The sequence below is a fragment of the Heterocephalus glaber genome, unplaced genomic scaffold (genome assembly GCF_053883595.1).
Source record: "Heterocephalus glaber isolate CG9 unplaced genomic scaffold, H.glaber_assembly_v1.0 deba00001481, whole genome shotgun sequence".
Lineage (NCBI taxonomy): Eukaryota > Metazoa > Chordata > Mammalia > Rodentia > Bathyergidae > Heterocephalus > Heterocephalus glaber.
Window position 1 is genome coordinate 37279569 of NW_028258317.1, and position 22304 is coordinate 37301872.

Consider the following 22304-nt stretch of genomic DNA (forward strand, 5'->3'; position numbering starts at 1 on the left):
TAGCAGGATTTGGGGTGAAAAGAAAGCAATAGGCTAGATGAGCAAGACAGGGTGAACATTGTTGTCCCTGGTAATTTTAGGGATGCAAGTTCGTGCCTGAGAGCCTGTCATTTACAAGCCATAAGGCAGATCCAGGAATCGGATCTCCTTTTTCTGGGTTCAAGACCCAACTGACATCTACTTGCTTTACTCACCTCTGAGAGCAGCATTCTGGAGAATGAAAAGCAATGAAGTCAAATTTTAAAGATGAAGAAGAAAGAGAATAACAGAGATTTTACCTCCATGAAAAAAGAAAAAGAAAAGAAAAAGAAACCAAGGATGGGTTGCTGCCATTGCAGGGGTGGACAGCTTGGCATGGGGGAGAGGTGTCAGAAGATCTGCCTTTTATTGTGCATTTTTGGGGGGTATTATTGAATCTTTTTACTATGTATTTTTACTGTGTATTTATTGCCTATTGAAAAACAAAAGAAATTTATTGCACAATGTTAATTGTGCTTTCTGGCACTCAACAAATATTTACTGAATAAAATTAGCACACAGAATGTGTTTTTGGCATTTGGCATACTTGAAAATTCCTGATTAGTATAGGAGTGGTTTTCTTTGTATAGATTTTCCTTATATAACTTATTTTGAACTAGATTCTTGGTACAGTTTGCAAAACAGACTAGGCCTGATCCTGGTCACCCTTACCAGTCATTTCTGAGACAGCACTCAGAAAGTGCTGTGTAAACCAGTGACAGTCCTGTCGGGGCTCCCTCATGGTGGGTGCTTCCAAAGAAGGCGGTGGGTGTGACAGGACCGGGTCTACATTTTAAATAAGTTAGTAAATTACTGATAAAATGATTGAAGGGCAAACCGTTTTACTCCTTTCCTTGTCCTTTAGAAAACAAGAAAAAAGATTCTGCCTTCTTTTAAGGCTTTTTTTTTTTTTAAGTAATCTAAATGCCTGTGATACTTTTATCTTTTAAAAAGAGAAGTGGGTGGGCTGGGGATTTAGCTCAGTGGTTTCGCAGCCTGCTGCGCAAGCGCAAGGACTGGAGTTTGATCCCTGGTACCAAAGAAAAAAAAAAGAGAGAGAAGTAGTTATTAGGCAATGACATGCACTCCAAAGATTTCTCCCGAACTCCATCAGTGTGGATTCCCTTTTCCAGCTCTCACATGCTCATCTCCTGCCTCGAAGCCGCCTCTCTCACCTTTTGTTGATTTGAGTCTGGAGTTTTCAGGGAGAGAATCAGCCTCTGTTTCTCCTCAGAGAGCTCTAAGTTCTTTCCAGAACCTGAGATACTGTAAGGAGGACAGAAATGGAGCCGTCCTCCCACAGACAGCTCCAAAAGGCCAACACTCACACTGGGTGTTGTGGCCCAGTTTGCCTACCCGTTTTGTAAGTGTCACTAGCATAAGGAAGCATATTTGATTTAGGTATCTTATGAAGTCCTCCAGGGATTCTGAGGATGTGTTAGAACCTCTGAAAACCAGGACCAGTTGAATAGAGAGTCAGATTATACTAGGCTCAAGTTGTTCAATTGGAGGGAAAGAATCCCAAATCCTGGCCCTCAGGCCCTCACCACGGCTGAGGTGGAGGAGGAGAGAACTGACCCTCAGGGCTCCTCAGCCAGGTTTGGGCCTGTTTCACAGTGGCGTTTGGTACAAAGTCTATCAACAACTGTGGTATTCTCTCTTACAACAACTTCCACGGTGTCCAGAGGGCTCCCCAGACCTGTCTCCCTGTGATCCACCCAAGCTGAGTGGGGACTCAATGTCTGTGTCAGCTAAGAGACAGAAGCTGCATGGCTTCATTAATGCGACGGCGTATTTGTTTAGTCTCTTAAGAGTGGACCATAACTTGTTCACTCTTGTAGCTTTGGCACTGCTGAGAGGACTCAATAGTGACCAATATGAAAGTCACCTGCTTTTAGCTATAAAAGACAGAAGTCAGAGCAGGCTTCTCATCCCAGAAGGGTTTATTTCGCTAGATTTACCCTTCAGGATAATTATACATTTTCTCAACAGGAGTGACAGAAAAGCAAAAAGTCTCCAGGAGTGATTTTATAAACACCAAAATGTAGGTCCAGAAGATGGAAGAGTTGAGGTCTAAAGAAAGGTTAAAAATGAGTAACTGAATCCCCACAGATAATACAATAAAGTTAAAGAACATATAGAATCACTAGCCTATCTAACCTGCTTGAGAACACGGAACAAAATTGTATTATCAGTCATCTCCCTATATCTAACATTTTAGATTTTTTGGCTTTACAAAGTGGATGTTTCGCAAATTTCAATTCAACAAAAATTATTTCAACCTTATCCTATGTTTAACAGTTCCCAAACTGAGCAACCTGAGACCCCAGATGGAAACTTTGGGTTAGTCTTCAATTCTGGGAACTACTAGACACTGATAGAAATGGAGTTTTAGTTGCTGAAAAGTAGTTTAAAGGGAATCAGAAAAGGTATTTTAGCCGGATTTCACACCACCTTTATTAGCAGGGGATCTAGTGGCTGAAATTCCATTTAATTTAAGAAATTTAAATAGCAGGCATTTTTTAAAAGGTAATTTAAAAGAAATGACAAACATTAATGTTCATTTTGTATGGATCAGTGGCACCTTAATACTATCACAGTTTCTATGGATATTAGGTACAAGGAAATATATTTCTTTTCAGAATTCTGGTAAAATGACAATTCACTTACAATTAGTTTACTGTTGTAGGTAGAGGAACTTACTTGTGGCTTTACCTCAAGAACACAAATGCCAGGAAAGCATACTCCAGCAGACCAGTTCTTGGAAGAAAACTTAATGAGTACCAAAAAGGTGTATGTGTGGGGCATATTCCAGGGTTATTTGTGTGGCTGAAAGGAAAGAAGATACTGATTAAAATAAAATGGAAGGAAATATAAGCAAGCACTGCCTTGGTTCCCAGTGGGGACACTGCTGGAATGGTGACACAGGTTGATTGGATTCAGTTCTGGCGTTTCAGTTACGTAGATTTGTTTCTCACACCCTTGGCTGATTTCAAATAGTCATTTAATAAGTTTACGCTTGATCCCTGAAGACTCTTGTTTATCTTGGTCTCATTTAACTTGGTTATCAATTATTGTAGTATGAAGAAAGATGTAGATTCAGTGAGGTTAGGAACTGGCAGCCAGCTTCATGCCCAAAGTTATCAATGGTGGTGTTTAGAATCCCCGTCTCAAGTCTAGCTCTTTGTTTAACTAGAGGAAAATTTGATAAGAAAGCTTAAGAAGACATTTCCCCACCCTCACTGAAGACTGATGAGTTGTCCGCAGCTATTTAGGGTCCTGTTGAGAAATTTGTGAACAATTGGAAAGGTTTACTGAGGACTGATCAGTTGTGAAATTTGACACCCGGTATTTGGTTCTTAAAAGGAGAGGATTAACGTGGAACTGAATTTCCACGTGTGGAAAAGGACACCGAATCCCTCTACTCTGTTCACCAAGCCCAATGCACACATCATTAAAAGGCAGTAGGTCTCTTGCTCAACAAAGTTAATACCCTTCTGTCTCTTTCCCTCCCTTACCATTTTGATATACTTCCACTTTAGCCCTGTGCATTTTCCTAAAAGCCTGGGTTTTTGCTTAATGTGTGCTCCTAATTTTTACATTATACTTCTCTCATAAAAACATAATGTCTATTCTGTCCCAGCACAATCCAGATGCTCAGCAAATGTTAGCTGACTCTATCTTCTTCTAATAACAGGGTTGGGAAATCCAGGCAAAGAATGAGTTGTTATTGCTAACACAACCCTTTAAATCTCAGACCATAGCTAAACTGTCTGCTAAATACCCCCTGGGTGCTAGGCTTTCACTGGGGCCTTCTAAATTACACAAAACTAGAGTGAAGGCAGGACTCCATTAACACTGCATAATTCAAGCAAACAATCAATGTGTTTACCCTGCCTGGCTACTGACCACCTGCCCTCACCCCCACCAGGCAGGTTTCTATATATATGTTGTCTGTTCACAATCCTGCAGCGAGCCTCACCATCTGTGAACCAGAAGGAAGAGCTGTCCTCTGGCACCATGCATCTCCTCCTACTTCACATGCTTTTGCTCCTGCCTCTGGGGAAGGCCAGCTGGCGCCTGGACGACCACCAGAGTCAGAGTGCTCTTTCCCTCGAGTTCCTAGAAAGGAGTCGAAGAGAGCTCCCCATGGCCAGCCCCGAGGAAGCTGAAGATAAGCCAGATCTGTTTGTCGCAGTTCCACACCTGGTAGGCACCAGCCTGGTAGAGGAAGGCCGGAGGCAGAGAGAGAAGATGCAGTCCAGGTTTGGCAGGTTCTGGAAGAAGCCTCAGAGAGACTTGCATCCTCCTAGGGACTTGGAAAATGAGTACTTCCCACTCACAACCCAAGCTCTCCCTCAGCCAAGGAATGGGATAAAAGTGGAGAAATCTCCTGTCTGGGAAGAAGCCAAGAGATTCTGGCACCACTTTATGTTCAGAAAGGGTCCAGCTTCTCAGGGTGTTGTCCTGCCCATCAAAAGCCATGAAGTGCATCAGGAGACCTGTAGGACAGTGCCCTTCAGCCAGGTATGTGTCCAGGGAGGGCATGATAAGGGTTTGTGAGAGCAGGACAGCCAGGGCAGGTGGAGTGGAGGTGACAAGGCTGCTGGGGGCCTGAGTCTCACCTACCTCCGGACTTGGTCCTTGGCACACATCATAGGATTGGCAAAACATGGACATGTTCCCTAGATTTGACTTCTCACCTCTCCACTGTTTCTTGGCATGTTGGAGATGCTACAAGAAGAGCGTGCTGCTATTGTCAATATCAGTAATCATCATATTGTTGATCTAGTGCTTTGTATTATTTATTTATTTTTATATTGGGAGTGTAAGACTATACCCTCAGTCAGAAAATTGGGAATTTATGGCAATCACCTCTCTGTAACTCTCTTTCTGCATCTGCGAGGCTGTCTACGAGTAGGTCCACTCCATCTGTAGATAGGTGAGATACACTGCACTCCTCCCCAGACATGCTCACATACAGTTATGATGTTCTTAATCTCTGTAGGTCCCATCCAACTAATTCATAGCTTTATGAACATCTTCTTCAACAGTTGTCAAAGCTATTTAACTGCTAAAAAATTACCCTACAACCTCAAAGTATGTGGGATTCTCAGCCCAAAGTTGCCATTTTTAGTATTATGATGGTAAAAATGATTTAGTTTAACTGATTTTTCTCATAAATTTTGAAAAACAATCTTGATGTGCGATCACATCTCCCCACATCCTATTTCCTGATTCATGTTGTTTTGGCTGATTTATCACTATCATGATCAATACCATATTACTTATTAAGACAAAGGAGCTTTCTACTACCTAATTCCTCTAGTCCTGGTAACTATCACACTGCAAATGTTAAACTGAAATTGACAAATGCATCAGGTTCTTAAACCTGAAGACACTCAACCAAAAGTAAGGCAAGGTAGAGTAAGATTTTACAGTCCAGTAACACTACCCAATTAAGTAGGCATTATTTTAAGTGGATTGACTCTGAAGGCAGTTAAGTATTCTTTCTGAAAGGTCAAGGTTATGTAGCAATGACAAGTCAAAGTAATAAGGACTGTTTTGTTGGACCATATGCAATTACAAAATTGCTCCTAAAAATAAAGCCATCAAATTTCCTTTGAAATTTTTATTTTGAATGTGATTGCTTATTAACTAGAAGTTAAGAAGTTTGACTCATATTTTGAAAAGCACATAAAACTAGGTGTATGGGGTTATGAGAGAGGCAAAGATGATGTAATATGCACAGGCACTGCACTTCTGCTGCACGGAACTTCATAAATGTGAATGCATTGCAGGCCCTGTAAAATGAGATACAGTTACACTCATGGTGTTCTGGTGTATTCTATGATCAATTGAACAAATATATATTGACAACTTGCAATGCACAGTGCACACAAAGAAAGGAAAGATAAGACACAATACTCATATGATTGCTATTAGAATTTTTCCTACTGGTTATATCCAACTAGACGAAACATTTTAGTTTGATATTTATCATGTAGGCTATTTTCATGTTAACTTGATAATTTTCTAAAGGTTAATTTAATAATTTACTCCATAAATTAAGTTAAGTTGAGGAGGCTTCATGCCCTAATAGATACCATCACTTGGATATTGCAAATGTATCCAACATTGGAAAGGTTTGGAAATTTTACTGGGCATTATCCTGACAAACACACTATAGCTTCTGTATCATGCATATCAGGGGCCTGACTCAAGATAATGTAATAGAAATAAATGTGTTTGCCTTTTAGACTGTCACCCATGAGGACTGCGAAAAAGTAGTTGTCCAGAACAACCTTTGTTTTGGTAAATGTGGGTCTGTTCATTTTCCTGGAGCTGCACCCCGCCCGCACACCTTCCGCTTCCACTGTGCCCCGGCCAAGTTCACCACGTTGCACTTGCAGCTGAACTGCACCGGGCCTGCGCCTGTGGTCAAGGTAGTGATGCAGGTGGAAGAATGCCAGTGCAAGGTGAAGACAGAGCGTGGTTACGGACCCCGCCTCCACCCTGGCTCCCAGGACCCCTTCATCCCGGACATTTCCACTTAAAAAGCGATTCCATTGTTACCTCTGAAAGGCAAAATCACAATAGCAAAAGTGATGCCTATTCAGCTTGAGGATGTTCAGTGGGTACACAATGTTGAAAGGAAAGGTGGTCTACAGATGGCACCCTTTAGAGGAAATGGTATTCATTTAGTTACTGGCATATGTTTGGGATCTAGTCTTGGCTAGAATGCTAACGAGTTCTAAAAGTTTTTTTTTAACCTATAAATGAAGAACTTGACTCAGGTGTTTGCTAAAGTTCTTTACACTAAAGCCCATAATCTATTTTCTCCAAATTTTGATTAAAACCCTCTATCAAGGGGCTGGGGATTTAGCTCAGTGGTTTAGCTGCCTGCTGTGCAAGCACAAGGACCTGAGTTTGATCCCCAGTACCAAAAAAACCCCAAAAAAGCAAAACAAAAAGACCCCACAAAAAAACCCTCTATCAAAAGAAGAACATGGACCATAAAATATGGACTTTTAAATAGCTTGTCAAATTACCAGGAAGAAAAAAAGAAAAAGGAAGGATATTCTCAAAAAGTTAGGGTATTCTCAAAAAGGATCCCTCATAGTTTTACCTGCCTTTGTGACTGAGGAAATGCTTTGACACTCGTGTGTGTGTGTATGTGTGTGTGTGTGTGACATTAGGGCTTAAACCCTAATGAGGTCTTCACTCTGAGCTATGTCCCCAGCTGGTTTTGTTTGTTTGTTTGTTTGTTTTTTGAGACAGAGACTCACTAAGTCGCTATATTGCTCAGAATGGGCTGGAGCTTGCGATTCACCTGCCTCAACTTCCCAGAGTGCTGGGATTACAGGCATGTGCCACCAGGGCTTCTCTCAGGTGATTCCCTTCATAAATGTGAGAAGTAATTCATTTGATTGCCTTTTTTTCTTTTTGGTATACCCCAAATAAAGTTCTTAATGTTAGGTCTTTGGCTTTGAAGAAAGAACGCCGGTTGTACTTTTAGCAGTTCACACAAGAAAGAGGAACAGTCACTGATAGTCAAATGAGTACTTACATTATGAGGAAGGAAAACTATATGACCAGGACCAAATTTAAAGGTCACTCCTGAGATCTAATGAGAATAATCAAGAAATTCAGTAGAGTTCAAATTTAATAAATTGTGAATGATTTAAAATTAAAACAATTTACAGGTGAAATACTTTATCCATCTGGCTTTCAGATTAGGTAATAAATAAGGTTTCTGTGTTTGGATGACTTTTTACTATTGTATAAAACTTTTGACAAATTCTATCCAGCAAATGCCACAAGTTCTAAAAACATGAATGTTTAAATGAATGAATGAATGTTTAAATGTATGAAACGTTAGTATATGTAGCATTCTGGCATTTTGTGGATTTAAATGTCTTCTATTTTGCCCTTATTCGATTTCCTTGTCTCAGGAGAAGAGTACTTTGGGGAGATTAGTTGCAAGCATTTTGAAATGTTTTCATGGACTATGACACTGTTTCTTTGACTTCACAAGCAGCCTCTGTTTAAATCTTTCAACCACTGACTTTTAGTAATTGCCTCTTTCTTGCCTGTATTTATTTGTATGCATAGATCGTGCAGAATTGACTTTCCCCAGCCAGATTACTTTTTCTGTAATAATTCTTCAAAGATTCATTGTAATAAATTACTTGATTTGGATCTTTTAATTTCGGTACATACACATGCACACACATGCACAAATGTTTCCAAGTGTAATGACTAATGATTTTTAAAGAAATTAATTTATTTTAAAATTCTATTCCTCTTTAATTACACCATCTAACATGATGTTCTGAAGAAGCAAATGCACTATTTAGTGTATATTATGCAACACATCAATATAATATGAACTACACGGATACATATGTGGCATTTACAACAGAATATATTATACTCTTTGGTGGTCAAAGACAACTTAATTGGCCAAGATGTGGTCATAGGATATAATTGTTAAGCATTAATGATATCCCAGCTGGTCAATATATTTTGGTGCCAAAAGCTATTGAGCAGCTGTCTAGTGTGTAACTGCCTAATTCTGATTATGTAAACCTATCTCTGCCAATTGAAATCTCCTACTCCTCTTTACATCCTTGAAAATCCCTTTTATCTATACTTCCAAATAGACTCTCAAGCCTAAGCTCCAGACAATTATCTTTTATTCAAACTCTGATCTTCCCTTCCCTCCCATGTAAATTCCAGATGGGCTGGCCAATAGCAGGGTCAGAGCTTACATTTATGGAGTAACCGCATGAACCTCATGAAATTGACCATTTACAATCATTTTTATTTGCAAAAAAAAGGCAATTTCAGTGTAATTTGTGTGAGAGGAAACACACAAGTATTGAACATCTAATAAGCACCAGATATTATGCTGTGTCTTTCACAAGCAGTATACAATCTAATCCTTGGAAAAGCTATATGAGGCAGGTAATCACCCTACTTTACAGATGAGGAAAGCAAGCCTTAAAAAATTTTAAAACTTGCTTAAGATCATATGAAGCATATTTTCTATTTGTGTTAAAATATTTGCTCATTTATTTTCCATCAATTTAGATTTAAGTCTCCCAGGTCTTTACCTATAGGCCTCAGAACTATTTTTTAAAAACTTACCTAGCTGTCTATATAGGTAACCTCTTACCTAGAAGTCATCTCTTGAAAGAGAAACCATTCCTAGGTCAAGCTCAGCCAAACACTGCCCTGACTTGATTGGTCTATGAAGCAAGCCCTTCCATGAATCTTGGTCTCGTTTTCCTCTCATAAAAAGTTAGGTTGATAATAATTATCTCAAAATGATTATGATACTCAAGGATGGATAATAGCACTTCAGAGTTTCAGATATCATAGTATTATGAGGGGTTAATTCACTCTTCTCTGTTCAGACTTTCTTTTTTAAAAATTCATTTTGAGAAATGTAAATGACAAAAAGATACTTTAACAAGCACACAAATGCCCATCACCAGAATAAGTAATATTTTACCATCTTTTCATTTAGCCTATTTTTTAAAAGGAAATAAACAATTTCAGTCTAAGTTCTTCTGATCACCATGCCGAGTCCTCTCAAACCCTTGCCGAGTCTGTATCACACTCCTTGGAGACTTTTATTTATACTTTCAATCTCTTGTTATAGTTTTAGACATCAATCAATCAACCAACAGGGAAAAGTATTAGGTGGCTGCAAGTGGCATGCAGAGAACTCAAACAGGAACGTATGATAGGCATTGATTCCTGTAGATCGAGTGGTCTTGGGGAAGCTGACGTCACAGCTCCACATTTTTAATTACCTACATCAGTGTTCTACAGTGTGTGTTTCCCTCATACATAGGATTCTGGGTTGTCTTCACAACCATTTCTAGAGGTTTTCTTATATATCTTATCTGTATTCTAGAAACTTACCATTAAATATTTCTCACAGAGAAAAAATATTTCTTACAGAGAATAGTTAACCTAACATTGATAATTTATTTTTTCAGGGAACACAGTTTTCTTTTTCTCTTTGCCATTCGATGACCCCCGTTTATTTCTCACACATCTCATCCATGGCTGGCTGAATATCCACTTTCCATTACTCTGGGACCACACTGTGGACTGCAGCAGACCCTTCCTGGAATAATGATGGTCTTCCTGTCTGAGACAGAGGGAATATGGTGAACAGTTTCTTAAAGATTTTCCTAGGGGCAACACAAAATGACTTTTGTCCTATTTAGTTGGCTAAAGCAAATTATATGTCAAATCTGATTTCAATGGGGTTATGAATTCTAATCCTCTACCAAGGTGGGATGTATAATTTCTTTAAGTTCTCAACTGAATTCCTCACTTAAAATATCAATTATTCTCTGAACTTTTAGAGAATTTATTGTATGTAAGACATTTGTACTAATCACATTTGAATATTCAAAGTTAAATAAGATACATTTCTTGCTACCCCAAGTCTTATAATGTAGTATTAGAGATAATATATGTAAATTATAAGGCAATGCCAACAGCAGTAATAATAACAGCTACAATTATTGAACCCTTATTACATGTTCAGGTGCTTTAGATCCTTATCTCCTCAGAGGAGACCTTTTACATTGTCTCTCCCTCTTTCTCTCTCCCACTCTGTCACAGGACACTGACACTCAGAGCAGTTCACTCATTTAGTCCACAGTATTTATGTGTGCCTGTTATGTGCCAGTCACTGCACATAAAATGAGAATAAATTGATAATTATCTGAATGTAATCCCTATATTTAGAAGTCTACCATCCAGTAACAAGTAATCATGCGGGCTTGCTTCCCATTTATTCTTCTATATAAAGCAGAGTGATGAACTGCCCCCTACATCCCAGTTCCCAAGCTCAAACACCGCTTTCCAGTGGAGACTTCCCTAACTCCAGCAAAGCCAGGTCCACCTCCTACATAATTTCAAGGTACTGCATTCTTTACTTTATGGCACTCATCTCAGTTCCCAATTATACTTGATGTGTGTCATCACTGATCAAATTGTAACTCCATGAGAGCAGAGATCATATTGGATTTTCTTTCACCATTATATATAATGCCTAGGAAAGGATCTAGCACTGAGTAGGTACTCAATAAATATTTCTCATTTGCATATAAAAATAATATCAATAGATATCATATATGTCATTTTTCAGGTATTGCACCAAGAACTTGATATACATTATCTAATTTAATCCTCATGGAAACATATGAAGGAATACCATACCATTTTATAGATAAGGATGACAAAGCTCATAAAGATAACTTTCCAAAGTCCCAGTGCTAGAGAGTAGCAGAAGCTAAATGACTCAAAATATATAATATGTATATAAGTAAATATATAGAATTTTATATGAGCATATATGCATATAAATATACTCTTGTACATGTGTAACATAGAAGTTAATTCCTTCCTAATTCATGGAACATTATCCAAACCTGTTTTAAGTTACCTGCAACAGTCAGGATGCTTTCAACTCAAGAACCAGAAAGCACACCTCAGAATATCTGAAATGCTAAGGGATTCATTGCTTCACTAAGAAGCCTGAAGGGCGGTGAGTGCTCTGTTCTCCGTCCGGCCCCTGTACCCTCTGCAGCTGAGGCCTTTGGTCACACTGTAGATACTGCAGCCCACACATCAGGTCTTGCTCCTCACACACCATGCCCTCTCTAGAGAAGAGGAATTCTCTTCTGCTCATTTCCCCTTTAAACGTCGGCATGAAGTTGGTTATGCCAGGGAAAATGGAACAATGAGACAAAAATCAGTTTCAGATGGCAAGGAATAAAAAGAAAATGCTGACGGGGCATTTGTTCTTCAGGCAACAGTGTCTGGCATAGCCAGGGCTACTTTTCAATTTTGTTTCACGGCTTATTTATCTGTCTTATCTTTCTCTCTAGACTGTAAACTCTTCAACAGCAAGTCTTGCCTATAATACATCTTTGCTACCTTTCTGCTTATAATGAACTGTTTTCTGTTTTATATTTACCTATATATATCAACATACATAAAACTTATGATTTTCATGTTTTATAAGGAGTAAATGTTCAATTCATATAAGCTAAATAAATGAATTTCAGGAGCAACATTTGGAAGAATGGATAACACACATGGTGTGGAAAGTTTTGAATAGCAGCCGGCAGATTTTAAGATGTATTTGGTAGGCAATGTGGAGTTGTAAAGCAGATTAGGATGGTGTGGATTTACAACAGTAGTTTCTGAGGGACCTATAAGCCCCCTGAAATGTGTCCAAATATTGTGGGTGTTCAGGAGAGGGAAGATCCTGTTTCTCAAATGTATCCATGAGCAAAGATTTTAACAGTGGGCATAATTAGTTGGAATGGAGAGAAAGCAAAGAGATCAGGAGAGCTGAAAGAAATCTTAGAAATTGTGTGTACAAACCTTTTACAACAGGAACTTGGGAAAGTCAGGTTTTTGTGTATTTTAAATACACACCACTGTGTCTTCGTCTTGGGTTTGTTTGTTTTAGGCATGAAGAGGTTGCATTTTTCCCTTAATTTTATTTTTTTAAATTAATACATGTTTGCAGTACATGTTTATATTTCTCATGTGGAGTTGTTGCATGTACACAGCACATCTTAATTCCCTTTTTCATCCCCTTCTTCTCCCTCTCTCCCACCTCCCTCCATCTCTTGATCCCCTTCCTATTTGAGAAAGATCTATCCCCTACTTCCTCTTATCTTTTATTCTGCTCTTTATTTATAATTTGGGTTTCTCATATAAAAGAAACCATTCAGTATTTAAGCTTGTGTGTCTGATTTATTTCACTTAACATTATGTTTCTTCTAAGGTTTACATTCAGGAGTTTGCAGTGGTGAAATAGGTGACTAATAATAAATACCCTGAGCCAAGGATAGACTTTCCTGTAATACTAGTTTTCTAAAGCCAACCCTTGCTTACCCACCCACATTTCCAGAATAGGGCTTGGATTTTCTTTTTATTGCTTTCCTTCCACTTATCCTGTTTCCTTCTTTCCTCCAAAAGAAATAATCACCAGTGACCCACCTATGGGTGGCATCTTGGATTAATGTTCTTCAGGGAAATTATCACAACTTCCTCCTGTCTCCTAGCTATGGGAGACACACCTCTTTCGTGACAAATAGCCAAGGAACAAGAATTTCCACTAAGCAAGTTTTATACATCATAATCATATCACAAGAAGGAAATCTGAGTCAGTCCTGCCCAAACCTGAGACAATAAGCAGGTGAAAACATAAATGGATAGACAGATCCTACATCACACTTCAGCACAGTAAGACCTGGAATGGATGCACTCTTCAGGAGTTCCAGGATATATGGAACTCACTCGCTAGCATCTTCAAACACCCAGAAATAACACCCTGAGAGCTCCAGATCCCTGGAACTCATGTAAACCTGTGACTGAAGGGGCTCTCAAATGTGCAGATATGAGCAAAAAAGAAATGATAGCTGGGTTGGGAGTTTTGCTCAGTGGCACGGCATCTGCCTTGCAAGTGCAAGGTCCTGAGTTTGATCCCCGGTACCACAAAAAAAAAAAAAAAAAAAAAAAAAAAAAAAGATACTATAGCCTATTTCCTGATTTTCCTTAAAGGAGATTATAAATCCTTCCATGAGTCTAAGAAAAATTGCAAAGCAGGTGAACTTTTCTTTGGCATCTATTTTTTCTGCTTTCCACTTCTAATCCCAATGGTCTCTCTTGGGCTCCCTTCCCATTGCTCACCTTGTTTCTGGATATTCAGATTATCTACAATCCCCCAGGGCTCCTCATTCATGTCTACTCATCTCTTGCCAATTGATGAATTATTTCGAGTTATACTTATTTAGAAACTAATAGTGTTAGACACTGGGTTGGTTCACTGAGTCACCAAGATGGCCTTGACAGGCTCCTGCCTCTGAGAAAACATTATTTGCTTGGCTAAAGAGTTTCAAGTTTAATTTCATAGGCAACTGCCTCTTAACCCTATCTGTATATTAGAATTACCTGTGAGGTTTTATAATACAAAAATTCTGTTTCTATGGGTACAGGTGAAACTTAAGGATCAGAAGACATTGTTCAGTATGTTTTTAAAACTCCACAAACAGTTTTGCTGTAAGGCCAGACAACAAGGATGTAGAGAATCACAAAACTTTTTGATGCTAGGAATTCTGACCACTTGCTCAGATTTCTTCTAGAAAGCAAACACTGTGCTGTTCTCTTAACCATTCTTGGTGCTCTTGTTGTTTTTTACCAAAACTCTACCAAATTCTTTAGTTTTTAGTTTTGTGCATTTAAGGTGTGACATTACTCCTACTCTGCTAACACAATTGTTGTTGCTGGTGGTGGTGGTGGTAGACCTGGGTTTACATATTTTATCACACCCATGATTCCGTAACCTTTAACTATTATTCTCTGAAATGTGCTTCAGGTACTAACAATGCCTCTTTCTGGGTTCCACATACAGGGAGTATGATTCAGTGGTTTTGGGGGGGAATACTGAGGAATCTAAATTAGAAAGGATTTTTTCATAATGAAGATTTTCAAACATACAAAATAGCTGAAAAAAATAATGCCAAATATACCTCCAAGCTTTCTATCGTAATTCAACAATTGGCGTTTTGCTATATTTGCAAAATATAGCAAAACTTATATGAATGTGTGCATACATTGTGACTTCATATGTTTATTTTGTTGAGCCAAGTGAAAGTAAATTTCAGATATCTTGACATTTTCTTAATACTCTAGCATGCATCTCCTAAGAATAAGGATATTGTCAGATGTGTTAAGAAAAATGTTACCATCACTCCTAGGAAAATTAACAATATTTCCAAGATATCACCTACTTATTTGCTTTCTAACAGACACCTCCTGGATTTAGTTCACTCTATCAAGTGCAGTGGTTTCTCTCAGACATCATGGTGAGTCGATGAAGGAGAACTTTGGGGACAAGAAGCACTTATAGGACAACCCAAATAAGAAGTTAATTCAGGATAGATTTCACAAAGCAGGTCAAACAAATGTTTCACCTTGCCAAAATGTCCATTGCACTTGATACACCACCCAAGCCAAGGTGAACAGGTCATACTGCTCCTCAGAGGCTGCCATATACTGTCTGAACAATAGAAAGGTGAAAGGTCCTTTTTTGTCCTGGGAAACTTCAAGGAATATTCTCCTGCCCTCATTTTTAGAATTGAAATTAGACTGGTGAGTTTACAGCAAGGCATCTATGTCATTAACTACTGGTCTAAGGGGTAAGGTTTGCTTAAGTATACAGGATCAAATGACTCCCTAGTGTGATTAAAGAGTTAAAACTGTGACTCAGTGTCATGCTTCAGGGGAGTTGTAAGAAATGGGGATCATGGAAGTCAGAGTGTGATACTTCTGCATGCTTTCTGATACAATCTCCATAAGACACCATCAGGTGCTGCTGCACATGGTATAGTTTTAATACACTGTTGATATTTATAGCATGGCTATAAAAAGCTTCATAATGACCGCTGGCAGTGCCCATCACCATTAACCATAACACAACTGTGATCAGATGATTTCCAGGAAGAGTCTCTCAGAGCATGGCTTTCACAAATCAGCCCTGGGGAAGATTCCTGGGTGCAGGACTTTCTAACCTTAAGGTCGATCCTTTTCCATGATTTGCTGCATGGCTCCCTGGCATCATAGCAGCAGATTCTCTTCAAGAAGCAAAACGTGAGTTAGGAGGAGGAGGAGGCGATATGGTTGCTCACTTGAACAGGTCTGAGCTTGGGAGAGCCTTTCTGTTCTTGTAAGGCAGTTGTTGGGAAAGTCATCTGAAAGTCATTACTTGTCTACAAGAGCAAAATACAAGGATATCAATAAAAGTGGTATGTGTGCATGTGTGTGAGTTTGGGAGATATTGCTGTCCAAAGGAGCATAGTTTTTAATAAATCCAAGATGTGGTCAGTACCTCCTAAGCAGTTGGTCAGTCTTTCACCCCTGATTTCCTCCGCTGTGTGTTTCCCTGCCCCCAGGCTGTTCTCCCCCGTGATACCAAGCCGCATTGCCTACAGGATTTTCTCAGGCATATCTATTTGGGGTTGTACTGTGTTAACTGCATTCTGCACCTGCCAAGGCTGAGGCTTCCTGCTGTTCCACTTTATATAAAAGGTGGAAGTGAGGTAGGAGTTTAGGGCTAGAGCAAAACCGGTCAAGCAAGTGGGAGTAACTTGTCAGTCATGAGACCCAGGGCACAAGACTAGAACACAGAATCCAAGATGATGCTGCAGCTCTTGAATCCTGTACATGGAACCAATCAGAAAAGTGCTATTTCCAATTCTTCATTTACATTAGGCGTGAAACCAAGTGAGTCTTCCAAAGGTTCCTTTAAACCTGATGCCAGGCCAAGTAAGTTTTTGATAGGACAACCATCCCAAATGCCTTATTTGCAAGAGGAGGATCTCAGTCCAAGAATTCCAGATACAAAAGACCCCTTGCCATTATCCTTGTGGCCCCCGTGATCCTTTTTCACTGGCCTGTGTTCACTCTGCAGACTGTATTTCTTTTCCACCTTCAATAGAAGAACGTCCCACTTCCTTTTCTGCATGTCCTGTCCAATTCTTTGTTAAGGACACCATGAACCTGGAAAGAATTTCTCTGGGACCCAAAAGCTGGTGACAGAAGTTCTGGGGGGCCTAAAATTTTCATTTATTTGATGTGCCTGCCATAGACTCAAAGCAGGTCTGTGGAATTAGTATACAATATTTGGAAATCAACAAAAGTTAATTCTCCAAAGAGTCTAGATCTATAGATACAGCCGAAAGTACCATCTTCATTTAATCTCTGGTACTTGGATTTTTCTTACAGAATTCACAGATTTATTCCCTTAGGTTGCATCATCGGCATGTGAGCAACATGGATTGTCTTCCCCAGCCTTGCACCTCCTTGGATGGTGCTGAGCACTTTCCTTTTTATCTTTCTGAGTACCTAGCCCTTTCTGTTCTCTTGTCCACATAGAAGAGATGAAAGTCATTAAGTTTATACTCTAAGCTTTTCTCCTATCTCCTTCAAACTCTCCCACTTGGTTGCCCTCTGCCTTGTCTTTTGCTCCTGTCTTTGCAACTTAAGTAATTGCTTCTTCTCTTAGCAGAGGTAACCTTCATATTGGACTCCTGTTTCTCCTGGTGCTCCTGCACTCTACTTGGTTTAAGCTTGTAATTCTAAGTTGGCCTTCTCTTGTCTTTTCATGGTCTTGTTTTATAGATTAACCCAGGCTTCCCTAACCTGAAACACAAACTGATAATTAACTCCTTTTATTACTAAATTCTCGCAGCTACAATCAATGTCTCCTGCATCTATTTCCAAATAATTCCAGTCTCTCCTTAGTTTAAGTTATCCACTTATTAAAAATTCATTCTGAGTTCCTTAGGAAAATTCTAGCCTCAAAATCTAATGGTCTTTCCCCAAGGCCCACAATCAATTTTCACACTTTCATTTTCTTGACCATCCTGTGCCTATCTCTCATTCCTTCACTCCCATCCCGGACTTCTGCTAACCCTTTAGAATCAAGACCAGACCCAGACCCCTGCTCAAGGTTTGCTCAATCACTCTAACTTTTCTTTTGTACTTCTGTTTCCTCTTTCACGTATTCAACTCAACAAACATCTATGATGGCATTGTGGGAAGCAACAGAAAGATAAACAAGATGGACTGTGTGCCCTGATGGAACACATTGTCTTGTGGGGAAGATGTATAAGCAAACAGATCATTTCCACGTGGTAAGAGCTGTGGTAGATAAGTCAGGTGAATCCAATGGGAGTGCAAAGGAAGGTCCTAACTGAAACTGGTTGTTCCACAGGAAGAGATTGCTGGATATCTGCAGGATGTATGAAATTAGTAGCTGGGAAATCTGGAAAAATGACAATTTAACAAGTGGTTCAGTACTATTATGATATGTGTTGGAGGGAAGGAGAGGAAGGAACTGGGAGATCATTACAGGAATGAGACTGAAGAGGCCAGATCATGATGGACATTTTATGCCATGCTAAAGAGGTCTTATTTCATGATAAAGACTTGAATCAGGGAGTGATGAAAAGAGTTAGACTAGCTTTTATGAAAGAATCCACCAGTGTCATTGTGGAGAATGGATGGGGTGAGAGTAAGATTAGAGACAGGGAGAGTATCACCCAATAGAAAATAATGATTGTGTGAGCTAAGACCATTCTGTAGGGATGGAAGGAAGTAAAGTTTCAAGAGATATTGCAGAAGTAGAATTGATGGCTTTGGTGACTAGATGTGGATAGATTGAGATGAGAGAGGAGAGATAGTTTTAGTATTAGAGCCTGAACAGTTGTTATTTCTGGAGTTGAGAGAGTAGGGGGCTGGGGATAGAGTTGGAATGATGGTGGTGAAATATTAGTTGTTGAACATGTTGAGTTTCAAAGTTTGAGGAATGTGTGGAACAGTCATTTAAGACCTACCAAAACTAGAGTTTTCTTTTTATTCTGGAAAAGGTCTCTTTTGATTTTGAAAATTCCAATAAGGTAGAAATTTGGTGGATAGCAAGATATAAAAACCAACGAGAAGGCTTTATATACCCCCATTCCTCATCCAAAGCAATGTTTGAACCATATGAAGATGCTACACTCTTTAACCTTCCAGCTGAAGATGATAGTAATGACAATTATTGCATCATTTCATATGCCAGATCTAGGTCTAAGTGCTTGGCACATGTTGATTCATTTAATCCTCATGCCATCCATGATGAGAGCTATTATGTTATCTTCCTTTTACAAATGAGAAAAAAACTGAGGGATTGGGTAACCAAATAACACACATGTAGTGGTGTCAGATCCAGGGGACAAACCTAGGGTTTCTTTCTGCAGTATGCTCTTCTGAGACTGAACTTTCAATCACTCACAAAGCAAGTATCCACAAACTGATATGTGAATATTTGTGTAATCCAAAGAGGGCCTGGTACTTATTGTTAAAAATAAAACTTTACTGTTACACAGTCATGCCCACACATTTTCATATTTACTATGGGAGCTTTGCAATACCATACCAGAGTTGAATAGCTGTAATAATGGCTCACAAAGTCAAAACTACTTGTATTTGATCCTTTATAGCAGTGGTGGCCGAACCTATGGCACATGTGTTATTGTGTTTTTCTTTTAAGTCAAAAAATGTTAATGTAGAGTTGTTTTTTTTCTAAACAAAATCCTTAGTATTTAGGTTTAATCGCAGTGCTGGCACTTTGTGATAAATAAGTGGGTTGTGGGTTGCACTTTGGCACTTGGTCTCTAAAAGATTCGCCATCACTGCTTTATAAAATATGTTTGCTGGCCTTGATGGGAAGGGTTGTAACTCTTCAAGTTGACATTTTTCTTTTTTGTATTGAGAAAAATCTTTGCAAACAAGATTTTAGAAACTTATTTTTTAATTTCACTGACACTCTTCTTGCAGTGGAAATAGTGAGCCAATGATGAAAACATATACAACTTCCCTTGCCTTACTTCTCAGAGGTACAATGTAACAAGTTTCTCTCCCTCAGCTATTAATGGAGCTATATATTTAAAAGGCAAACATGAAGAATAAACAAAACATTTGTCAAGAATTTGGTGGATTGTTTTGGATTGTCCTTGTGTTCAGATAACAAGAGGTCTCTTAGAACTAATGAAGCAGGTGCCTGCCTTGCAAGCACAAGATCCCGATTTTGAAGCCCAGTACCAAAAAAAAAAAAGAAGTAATGAAGCAGGGAACTTTGGTCTTCCTTTTGAAGAACAATGGCACCTTTTCATTTTTCAAGGCTAATCCCAAAGACTTTGTACCTATACGAACTCTCATAACAAGCATCTGGTGATAGGAAGGCTTCCCCTTGAATTTATAGGTCTGAAGCTCAATTGAAAACAGGGCTAGATATATTGATTTAGAAATAACTGGAATTTGGAAGATTTTGGAATCATTTCTTTCTTTCTCTGATCCTTATATATACTCAAGTTGCTTCTCAAGATTCTGCTCTTTCCTGGGTGTTCTTACATCACAACCCTTTCCTTGGTGACCTAATTCACTCTTACAGTCTCAATTGTGCGTGCTGGTAGAGATCTCCAAAACCATACAACAATCTTGGGCTTGCTTCCCTAGATTAGTACTAGAGTCTCACCTCATCCCTATCACATTTAAAAAAATATTTTCTTTATAATGAAATCTCCCAGCAAAAATTTTACTCTATTGCTGTCCTTCATGCAGAAATGTTGGCACTATTAAAATAAAACTATTTTTAGTATTTACTTATTTATTTTGTGGTGTTGGGATCAGATCCAGGGCCTTGTGTGTGGTAGGTGAGCAGTGTATCACTGGACCATGTTGCCAGTCCTGCCTTATTTTTAATACAGTATATAATTTGATATTACCAACACAAGACTTTTCATTATCTTTCTAGACCCATTTTACCTCCCTGCTCTCTTTTTATTTTATTTTATTTCCCATTAAGTTTATTGGTACATTTTAGGTATAAAATACAGTTACATTCATCATTGGGATCTTCTACCATTACCTGAGTATCTTGGTTCTTATTTTTTCCCCTTCCCCTGTCCTCCCTTCACCCCCTCCACCCTTCCCTATTTGTAAAGACTTTGTTCCCATTTTTTTCCTTTTCTCATATTTTTCTTTTCCCTTCTTTCCTTTCCTCTACCCCTGCCACTTCCCCTGCTCCTTTAGACCTTTACTTCCTATTATACAATATCAATTATACATTTTTAAAATTACAATATCAAGATCTAGGAAACATTACCACAGATTTTACAGAATTTAAAAGGATATACAAAGCATATTGAAAAAATCCTTTTTGAAATAAATTTGACATCTTCTAAGAAATACATTGGGAGACAAATTAATGAAACTAACTCTGGAGGAAATATAAAATTTGAAGAGCATCTATTAAAGAAAGTATATTCCTAGCTTGAAAACCTACCTATATGACAACAGCAGGCTCATAAACATTTTAACTGATAAATTATATCAAACATTTAAAGCAGAAAAAAGAAGGGAAACTTCTCCCCTCATTTTAGGAACTCAATATTATGCTAATCCTAAAACTGGATAAAGATAATAGAAGAAAAAAGTATGAACAGAGATAGAAATTTGTTTAACAAAACAAACTATTAGAAGTCAGATCTGGCAGGATGTAGAAAGTGATTTTGTTATAGGGATGGCAGTGTTGGTTCAGCATTGGAAGACTAACCCCCAAAGTCATCATTTTAGCAGAGGAAAGGAAAAAGCCATATGATCTTGTCACTAGTTCTAGAAAAAGTATTGGACTAAATTCTACAGGTGTTCATGGTAAAGCTATCAGGAGACTAGAAGTAGAACAGAACCTTCTCAACAGATCAAAGCCATGTACTCCATACTTCCAGCAAAAACACCTTATATGAATGGAGAAGATACAATGCTTTCTCCCTAAGGTGGGGAACAAGGGAAGATATGCCTACTCTTCATCTGTCCATTAAACTTTGAAACATAGGCCCCAACCAAAATAGTTTGGCAATAAAAATAAACAATTAGGGGGCCAGGGATTTAGCTCAATGGTTCCACCATCTGCCTTGCAAGCGTAAGGACCCGAGTTCGATCCCTGGTACCAAAAAAACCCCACAAATAAATAAATAAAGAAACAATTAGGATAGGATTGGCAAGGTAGAAGCAAAATCTTTATATGTAGATGAAATGATCATCTACAGAGAAAATACTAAGAAATCTCTAGGATCCCCTAGAACTTGTATTTGAATTTAGCAGGGTTAGAAAACACAAGGTATATATAAAAATTCAGGTCTATGTATACTTGCTCTAAATGAAGAATTGGATATTGAAATTTAAAAATTATGCAGGAGTACAAAAGACCTAGAAAAGTAAAAAGAAAAAGAAAGAAAAACATTGTTGGAAGACATTTAGTACCTAATTTTAAGACTTCTTCTAAAGCTACAGTAATCAAGGCAGTGCTGGTATAAGGAAAGACATATAGATCAATGGAATAAAACAGAGAATCTAGAAATAGAACCACACATATATGGTCCACTGAGTTTTGAAAGATTATTTAACATTAACATTTTGTAGAGTATAAACTCAATTCAAGAGCAAAGGAAAAAACAGTGTTTTCAGCAAACGGCTCTAGAACACCTGGTATCCGTATATAAAAAATTAACCTCAACCCTTTATTTCTATACATAAAAATAACTTGAAAGGATCTATGAACCTGAATATGAAAGACTAAAACTATAAAACTTTAAGAAGAAATTATAAGGGAAAATGTTTATGAATTCAGGGTA

The 22304-nt window shown here is 38.5% G+C and overlaps 1 protein-coding gene across 1 annotated transcript; it reads left to right on the forward strand.

Annotated features, from left to right (window-relative positions):
• Nucleotides 1-3178: 3178 nt before the first annotated feature.
• On the forward strand, nt 3179-7831 carry Cer1 (cerberus 1, DAN family BMP antagonist). The gene is given in 2 exon segments (XM_004838458.2): nt 3179-4545; nt 6279-7831. Coding segments are annotated over 2 exon segments (1125 nt in total). The 5' UTR covers nt 3179-3900; the 3' UTR covers nt 6759-7831.
• The last annotated feature ends 14473 nt before the right edge of the window (nt 7832-22304 follow it).